At 46.3% G+C, this 9,962-nt stretch overlaps 1 protein-coding gene across 1 annotated transcript in view; it reads right to left on the reverse strand.

The window, feature by feature from the left end:
* Nucleotides 1–9,784, reverse strand: part of CDC34 (cell division cycle 34, ubiquitin conjugating enzyme) — a 38,113-nt gene extending 28,329 nt beyond the window's left edge. Inside the window, exon 1 of the mRNA XM_087703302.1 lies at nucleotides 9,383–9,784. Within this exon, the coding sequence (XP_087559428.1) occupies nucleotides 9,383–9,559 (177 nt within the window). The 5' untranslated portion in view covers nucleotides 9,560–9,784. The remainder of the gene's footprint in view (nucleotides 1–9,382) is intronic.
* Nucleotides 9,785–9,962: the final 178 nt, after the last annotated feature.

Here is a 9,962-nt window from a genome sequence, read left to right on the forward strand (position 1 = left end):
GCGTTTCTGTCGGTGCGCCGTTGATGACATCGTGGTTTTAGCACCGCGGTTTTGTCGGCACGCTTTTGTCATGCGCGCAATTGTCGGGTCACGAATTTTAAGCACCCCTGAGCTGGATCTTCCCGAAAACGTCGTGAAAAACTCCCCTTTTTGGAGAGCGTTTATTTGAGCTGTTTTCGAGACGTTTTCCCAGCACCCGCCAAGACCAGCTGGCCGACGCACATTTGCGTGCTGTAAACCAGAAAAGCAGCTTGTGACAGCGCGCGTGCCCACAGAGAGGGCTTGGCTTGCCACCTCTGGCAGGCGTGCCATAGGTTCGCCATCACAGGAATAGAGAATAGAATGCAGAATAGAATAGAGTAGAATAAAATAATATCTTTGTCACTTTGAATGTATGCTAATCAGCATACATTTAAGTGAAATTTCATGGCATAGAGCTCTCAAAGGGTCACCACCAATATGCACTACATGACTAAATAAATATAAAATTATGCTTATACCCACATATGGTATATTATATGATTCAGAGAAACAGCACAGACTAGTTTAGATATATGCATGTACATGGCAAGAAAAATGAATCTTGTGAGTTTACGACTTTTTATGAAATTATATTGGTTCCCCCACCTCCGCCCCCTTTATGGATTGTTTGTTAGCTGCACAGAATAATCTTAAATATACCGTTTCAAAAGAGCAGTCGTACAAAACATTTTAATAGGTCACTGCCACTTGTAATCACAGGTTGGGTCTCTCTGAGCCTGGGTGGATGCTGCCAACTCTGGGGCATGGAGTAAGCTTTGGCTTTAAGGGATGCATTAATTTAATGTAATGCATTCCTCCCCCCACCCCCCAAACTCCATTACAGTGCATGAACCAGATTTGTGTGATTAAACAATCGAATTCCTATAAGCCTTTGAACATTTTGAACGTGCTTCAATGTTCTCCTTCCCACGGACACACAATGGTGCCTAGAGAGCAAGGACCTCTTCCCGAGCCATCTACATCATAGAAACAGCACTTAAACGTACATACTGTATTTTTCGGCATATAAGACACACCTTTTCCCCTCCAAAAAGAGGGTGAAAATCTGGGTGCGTCTTATACATTGAATACAGCATTTTTGGTCACCCAAAACCCCGCCCTCTTCACCAAAGTGGCCGTGCATAGCTTTTAGGCGGCTTCCAGAGTGCTCCTGGGGGCTGGGGAGGGCAAACAATTCCCCCCCAACCCCCAGGAGCACTCTATAAACCTTCTAAAGGCTATGTATGCCCTTTTTTGACAAAAAACGGGCCTGCTTTTGCGAAAAACGGGTTGTTTTGGGGAGGCTTGCAGAGTGCAAAAAAATTTTTTTTTTAAAAAATTGCCTCTTCAAAATCTTGGTGTGTCTTATACTCCGGTGCGTCTTATATTCCGAAAAATACGGTATGTGTCAACTTACAACAGTTCATTCAGTGACTGTTCAAAGTTACAACGGCACTGAAAAAAGTGACTTATGACTGTATTTCACAGCTCTGAGTGCAGTTACAGCATCCCCATGATTTACACTCAGATGCTTGGCAACTGACACAATAAATTAAAAAAAACAATAATACTGCAGTTGGTAAAAAAAAAAAAATCTTGCCAGAGACCCAGCAGGAAAACAAGATCTGTCCATTTCTAAAGATCTTTTGAGAAGACAAACAACAAGAACCAGTTTCCTCCTGTCCTGCTTCTTAGTAAACGTTGCACAATGGCCGACTGGATCGTGACACTGAAGATTTAAGGTTGTTGTTTACAGGAATTCACAGGCAATTGCCTCTGTTGGTCCAATTCCTCTTCTACTGTTGTGGCCCGCCAGTGGAGCTGGTGGTAGACTCAGATAGTGAGGAGGTTGGGGAGGAACATGGGCCAATCATGGAGTCTGGGGAAGGCTCTGATGAGGCTAAGGGAATAAATGGCTCAAGACTACCCAGCTGACTTTCGTGCCTAAGGCAGGGCTAGAACTCCCTGTCTCCGGGTGATTGGCCTAAGGTCACCCAGCTGCCTTTCATTTCTAAGATGGGACTAGATTCCCCAGTCTCCTGGTGATTGGCCGAAGGTCGCCCAGCTGGCTTTCATACTTAATACAGGACTAGAACTCCCCATCGCCTGGTGATTGCCCTAAAGTCGCCCAGCTAGTTTTCATTTCTATGATGGAACTAGATTCCCCCGTCTCCTGGTGATTGGCCAAAAGTCACCCACCTGGCTTTCATACTTAATACAGGACTAGAACTCCCCATCGCCTGGTGATTGCCCTAAAGTCGCCCAGCTAGTTTTCATTTCTATGATGGAACTAGATTCCCCCGTCTCCTGGTGATTGGCCGAAGGTCGCCCAGCTAGCTTTCATACTTAATACAGGACTAGAACTCCCCATCGCCTGGTGATTGCCCTAAAGTCACCCAGCTAGTTTTCATTTCTATGATGGAACTAGATTCCCCAGTCTCCTGGTGATTGGCCGAAGGTCGCCCAGCTAGCTTTCATACTTAATACAGGACTAGAACTCCCCATCGCCTGGTGATTGCCCTAAAGTCGCCCAGCTAGTTTTCATTTCTATGATGGAACTAGATTCCCCCGTCTCCTGGTGATTGGCCGAAGGTCGCCCAGCTAGCTTTCATACTTAATACAGGACTAGAACTCCCCATCGCCTGGTGATTGCCCTAAAGTCACCCAGCTAGTTTTCATTTCTATGATGGAACTAGATTCCCCAGTCTCCTGGTGATTGGCCGAAGGTCGCCCAGCTAGCTTTCATACTTAATACAGGACTAGAACTCCCCATCGCCTGGTGATTGCCCTAAAGTCGCCCAGCTAGTTTTCATTTCTATGATGGAACTAGATTCCCCCGTCTCCTGGTGATTGGCCGAAGGTCGCCCAGCTAGCTTTCATACTTAATACAGGACTAGAACTCCCCATCGCCTGGTGATTGCCCTAAAGTCACCCAGCTAGTTTTCATTTCTATGATGGAACTAGATTCCCCAGTCTCCTGGTGATTGGCCGAAGGTCGCCCAGCTAGCTTTCATACTTAATACAGGACTAGAACTCCCCATCGCCTGGTGATTGCCCTAAAGTCGCCCAGCTAGTTTTCATTTCTATGATGGAACTAGATTCCCCCGTCTCCTGGTGATTGGCCAAAAGTCACACACCTGGCTTTCAGCACGACTAGAACTCACGGTCTCCCACTAGCCTGGTGCCCAACCACGGAGGGGTTTTTGGAGAATGGCCATCCCTGTGTAGTTTTCTACATCTTTGGGGTTGTTTTTATTAGTTATATTGGCCTTATATAAGAGCCAAGGTGGCGCAGTGGTTAAATGCAGCACTGCGGGCTACTTCAGCTGACTGCAGTTCTGCAGTTCGGCAGTTCTAATCTCACCGGCTCAGGGTTGACTCAGCCTTCCATCCTTCCGAGGTGGGTAAAATGAGGACCCAGATTGTTGTTGGGGGCAATATGCTGACTCTGTAAACCGCTTAGAGAGGGCTGAAAGCCCTATGAAGCGGTATATAAGTCTAACTGCTATTGCTATTGCCTCTTGATGTGGGCGAAGAAGGAGAGTGCAAAAGATGGCTTGAAACTCAACATTAAGAAAACTCAGATCATGGCATCCGGTCCTCTCAATTCCTGGCAAATAGAATGGGAAGAAATGGAGGGAGTGACAGATTTTATTTTCCTGGGCTCCAAGATCACCGCAGATGGGGACTTCAGCCAAGAAATTAAAAGAAACTTGCTCCTGGGGAGGAAAGCTATAGCAAATCTAGACAGCATACTAAAAAGCAGAGACATCCTCCTGCCAATAAAAGTGTGTATTGTCACGGCTATGATTTTCCCAGTTGCAATGTGTGGCTGTGAAGGTTGGACCATAAGGAAGGCTGAGTGCCAAAGAATGGAGGCCTTTGAACTCTGGTGCTGGAGAAGACGCCTGCGAGTCCCTTGGACTGCAAGGCCATCCAACCGGTCAGTCCTAGAGGAGATCAACCCTGACGGCTCTTTAGAAGGCCAGATCCTCAAATACTTTGGCCACCTAATGAGAAGGAAGGACTCACTGGAGAAGAGCCTCATGCTGGGAAAGATGGAGGGCAAAAGAAGAAGGGGACGACAGAGAAGGAGGTGGCTGGATGGAGTCCCCGAAGCAGTTGGCCTGAGCTTAAATGGACTCCGGAGGATGGTAGAGGACAGGAAGGCCTGGAGGAACATTGTCCATGGGGTCATGATGGGTTGGACATGACTTCGCAACTAACAACAACAAAATATTGGTTAGCAATAGCAATAGCAGTTAGACTTATATACCGCTTCATAGGGCTTTCAGCCCTCTCTAAGCGGTTTACAGAGTCAGCATATTGCCCCCAACAACAATCCGGGTCCTCATTTTACGCACCTCGGAAGGATGGAAGGCTGAGTCAACCCTGAGCCGGTGAGATTTGAACAGCCGAACTGCAGAACTGCAGTCAGCTGAAGTAGCCTGCAGTGCTGCATTTAACCACTGCGCCACCTCGACTCTATGTTTATAATAAAGCCATTGATCGGCAACAAATGTTGGATCGTTTATTTGACTTCGGGCAAGTTTATGGCTCCGATTCAGCCTCCCCCCCTGCTCACATCAGGGCGATGTCCCTGATGTGCCCACATCACAGGGCTCTGTGAATGCTCTTCAATGCAGGTGCAACACCTCAAAACATGAAAAATATATTGAGGTGCAAAAATGCACCTTCCTTGCCCAGCCATTAGGGAGAAGCCATTAGGAGACCGATGGGATCCCCACAGGTGACTTCGTGCCCCGAAGGCTTCAGCCGAGACAGTTGTGGGGAAAACAGCAGCTGCCTTTATAAGGTTGCTCACAACCGACTTTGGGGTGACTCATCCACAACTCCACCTAGGCCTGGGAGCAAGGAAGTGAGACCATGGCAGGAAGCAGGAATTGCAACACAAGCCTCCAAATCCAGAGAAACCCTGTAGTCAGATTTCCTTCGGCGGAAGAGCCTGTATTTCACTTCCCTTAGATTTATCTATAGCTTCTTATTTGTTTACCCAGGAAACAAATCTTCCCTTGCTCATAATTTTAGTCTTCTTACCAAGTTAGTACAGTAATGAAACAAAGGATCCCTTCATACGGATTGCTGGTGCACCTTCGCCAACCATTTTTGACACGTCTGCTTACACTTCCAACACACTGTAGTTCAGTATCGGAGCACATGACGTGATGTTTTTCAGGCTGTTGTATGATTAAGGTTTGTCATACGGTCAGAATAACAGAGTTGGAAGGGACCTCGGAGGTCCTCTAGTCCAATCCCCTGCTCAAGCAGGAAACCCCAATACCATTTCAGACAACTGGCTCATCCAGATGTTTGGACTGGATGTGGCATTTTTCTTCACCTATCAAGTCCTTCCCAAGGACCCAGGATAGGCACATGTTCCTGTTGATTGGTGCTAAAGGTATTGTTGGAGGATGTATGTTGTTCCAAATAATATTGCCTTTTGCAACTGACTGATTTTGTTAATGCTAAGGTAAAGGTAAAGGTTCCCCTCGTACGTATGTGCTAGCCGTTCCCGACTCTAGAGGGCGATGCTCATCTCCATTTCATAGTCGAAGAGCCAGCGCTGTCGGAAGATGTCTCTGTGGTCATGTGGCCAGCATGGCTAAATGCCAAAGGCACACAGAACGCTGTTCCCTTGCCACCAAAGGTGGTCCCTGTTTTTCTACTTGCATTTTTAGGTGCTTTCAAACTGCTAGGTTGGCAGAAGCCGGGACAAATAACGGGAGCTTACTCCATTACGCGGCGCTAGGGATTCGAACTGCCAAACTGCCGACTTTTTGATCGACAAGCCCAGAGTTTTAGTCACTGAGCCACCGCATCCCATTCAAATGGTGCTCCAGTTTGGGATTGCACTCAAGGCAACTGGTACTGTCACTGTTTCCGTTGGCCACAGTCATTCTATTATTTTTTTACTTCATTCTACAAATCCTTTCTAGTCAAAAATTGGGATTCAAGGAAATTATTGTCCGGAAATACCATTTAGGTTTCGGAAAGGCTGTCCTAAATACCAAACATTTTCTACCGTTATCAGCTAAATGCCATAGCACTGGTAGCCCTTAATTGTCTTTGACGTAGTCCTCAACATAGGACCACCATCGAGCCCCAAATTTATATTGCTAAGCGAGACATTTGTGAAGTGAAATTTGCCCCGTTTTACAACTTTTCTTGCCACAGTTGTTAAGTGAATCCTTGTACTTGTTAAGTGAATAACCCGTTGTTAAGGGAATCTGGCTTCTCCCGTTGACTTGGCTTGGCAGAAGGCCCCAAAAGCTGATCCCATGACCCCAGGACACCGCAACCGTCATAAATATGAGTCAGTTGCCAAGTGTCTGAATTTTGATCAGGTGACCATGGGGAGGCTGCAACGGTCGTAGGCGTGAAAAACGGTCGTAAGTCACATTTTGCAGTGCTGCTGTAACTTTGGTTACTAAACAAGCTGTTGGAAGTTGGAGAATGAAATGGAAATCTCAGGTTTTAGGCCAGATAGAGCCCAGAAAAAGACAGATGGGCTGCCAAGAAAATTACCCCGGCTGGTCCATGAAGTCATCAGCAGCTCTTCCTCTCATTGTAATTTCTATTCATTACCCTACTGAGGCAGGAATCTCTGTCCATCAATCAACTGACCCTAATCTTTAAAAAATGTAAAGCTCAAGCAGAACAAACCATGATACCCTGTAAAAGGTGTCTAGAATGAACAATTCTTTCAGTGATTCAAAGCTATCTTAATGTGGTTGCTAATAAAGGAGGTTTTGTTTTGTTTTGTTTTTAAAAATTTAATTTAATTTGAAGTAATCAAATCCTGTCATTCGGGTTCCTCTAAAGCAGGGCTCGGCAATCTTAAACACTAAAATTTGGACCCATTTCCCACAGAAACTAAAACACCGGGAGTCACAAAACCCTTCCCATGCCTGACTGTTTCCTGAGCGGCCACAAAACTAGCATATGTAGTTGAATTAAACAGTCTGTTTTCTTCCTAAACTTTTCTTTTCTTGGATTTATCCATGGTTGGCCTACCAGGGGTCGAAAAGCACAATAAATTGCATGCCGGCGGGTATCACACATTGGTGCTTGTGATGCATATTTTGTGTGACAGGGAGCCGCAGCAGAGGGATGAAAGAGCCACATGCGGCTCCAGAGCCACGGACTGCTGCCCCCTGTCTAAAGGAATTTGAAATTATGCATAAATGGTATGAAAACCCGATACTGCTTTGTGGGGAACAAAGGGTTGAAATTTTATACACTCTGGAAGAAAAATCCTGAAAACAGGTTTCGGAGCAAACCCACATTCAAGATAGTCAACAGTAAGAACCATAAACAAGATCTAAAAACAATAAAAACCCATTATTAAAGCTGTACGAGAAAAGTCCCATCGATTCACAACGATGAATTCACCAATTCATTATTTCGAAGACATTTTTTTAAAAAAAAAATCAATAATTATTTATTTATTAGAGGGGGAGAACATGTAGCCAAACATCTATTTTACCAGGATTTGTTTCTGTTATTGAAGAAAGGTTGGGGATTTCTTTCTCCTCAGAGGAATTGTGCTCCGAGGAGAAATAAAACTCGGGAGTGTGTAAGAAGCGAAAAGGGGTTATCCTACTCGATTTCTAGATTGATTGGGAGAAGCTGCAGTAATCCAAAAGGACTCTTCCAATAATTGAAATTGTGGTCTAGAAAGGGGAGGAGAGGGAAGCTTAAACAGGGGAGCTTTTCCATGCTTCCTCAACATTATTCCCTCAATGTGGGATTCTCAATTCTCACTTCTGCAACTACTATAAACCCACACATCTGGAAAGCAACCTGGTAAACAGGAAATGGTGATGTGAACACACACACACACACACACACACACACACACACACACACACACTTGCTCATGCTATTCTTTATAACCATGACTCCTTTAAACTCCTTTCTGGAAAAAAGAGGGGAAACAAATCAAAAGGCTTGTACAGTAATTGTGCCCAACACAACACCCCTCCCCTCCCAAAAAAAACCCTTTGTAACATGTGAAAAGTGCCCTAACACTTGTTGGGGGCAATATGCTGACTCTCTGTAAACCGCTTAGAGAGACCTGAAAGGCCTATGAAGCGGTATATAAGTCTACTGCTATTGCTATTGCTAACAGTGTGAACCGAACCCCAATTTAATCCAAAGTAAAAATGAGCAGTAGCTAGCAAAAAAAAAAAAAAAATGTAAAAGAGGAAGAGTGGAAATACCCCCTCACCCCAAAGGCTTATACAGTCATTCTGGCTAACACAATAACAAAAAAAAAAAAATTCTCCTGCTGCTGCTGAAAAATGCTTCTTAGGAACTAATTTAAATCCCAACCTAAAAAGGAGCAGTAGCCACACTAAAATGTTTAGCACATGTTTAGCAGAAGTAATCAGATCCCCGAGGGGGGGGGGGGGAGAGCAGGATTTATTCCGAGTAGCTCGATTTCTCAGAACTGGGTTGGATCTACCCTAGTTTGGTGGCACTTCCTCAAGCAGGAACCCCGCCAGGACTGCGGTGCTTTGTTTACTTCTCTCTAGACCGAGGGATTTATAGCAGCGTTTCTGTCGCCTGGTACGTGTCTCCTGGGAAGAAAAAGTCCCTCTATTTTTTTTTTCCATATGCTCAGGTGGGGACCCAGGAGGAGGGCAGGTATCCCAAATTGGAAGGGGCCAGACTGAGATTTCCAGTCTACTTTTTCCCCAGCTGTGCTTTTTCCCCCTTTTGGTCTCTTTTTTTTTTAACCTTCCTGGTTTCCACCTTTTTGAACTGGCTCATTTGGAGATGCTGTTTCCTGGTTCCCCATTTTCCAGGATTTTCACCTCTTTCTTCCTGCATGACAATGACTATTAGCCTTCTCATCGTTCCTACTACTCATCTCTTCCCACTTAGGACTGCAGGACTGTAACTTTGAGGCTTGCATCCTTAGGATTTATATTGATATTGATTGTTCCCCGATTGTTTATTTGTACCCTATGACTACCACTAAGCGTTGTACCTTATGATTCTAGGTGAATGTATTTCTTTTAAGTATACTGAGAGCATAGGCACTAAAGACAAATTTCTTGTGTGTCCAATCACACTTGGACAATAAAGAATTCTATTCTATTCTGCCCTGCTTCACAAAAATGTGTTCACCTCACCCAGCACAATCTCTACCATCCCAAAATAAGCCGTCCAGACTTGGCCTCTTACCTGGTTATCCTTACCTGGCTGGGGAGGATGGGAGCTGTAATCCAACCTCCCATTTAGAGACCACCAAAGAGAGAAGGGTGCCCTCCCAAATAGACAGACACATACAAACACACACACACATACACACAGAGGCAGCCCCTTTCCTTACCTTGAAATAGCCACCCTCGTAATGCGTATTGGGAGGCCCGAAGATGGCCACCTCCCAGTTGTAAAGGTCCCCCTCGTCCACCAGGCTGACTCGGAAGCCCTCCACGGGCTCCTCCTGAAGCCCTTTCAGCTCCAGCAGCAGGGCCTTCTGCGAGCTGGGCACAGACAGCCGCGCCATGTCACGGGGCCGTCGGAGGAGGCGAAAAAAGGACGTAGGCCTCGAGCGAAGCCGGGGACTCGCGTGAATGCGCCGACCGCGAAGGGGGTGGGGGGAAGCGGGCGGGGAAACAGCGCCGGGCCGGGCAGAGGAAAGGAGAAAGAACGGAAGCGCTGCGGACCCGAAAGAGCGCCACGAACAACCGCACCACTGAGAAGGCGGCGGCACGACAACAGAGAGCGCGCGCGCGGTGCTCCCTGGGACGCGTAGTTCTTGATGGGAGGGGGCAAAAACAACCGCCGCCAGACCCGCCTTCCTCCACCAATGAGAGACGGATTTCCGGAGAGGGCGGTCCGAGGGGCGTGGAGAGGACTACATTTCCCAGCAAAACTTGAGATCAAGTGCCTTTCAAGTAGCCTCCTTC

The sequence above is a fragment of the Thamnophis sirtalis genome, unplaced genomic scaffold (assembly GCF_051295495.1).
Source record: "Thamnophis sirtalis isolate CommonGarterSnake01/CBP01778 unplaced genomic scaffold, rThaSir2_p1.2 scaffold_1, whole genome shotgun sequence".
Lineage (NCBI taxonomy): Eukaryota > Metazoa > Chordata > Lepidosauria > Squamata > Natricidae > Thamnophis > Thamnophis sirtalis.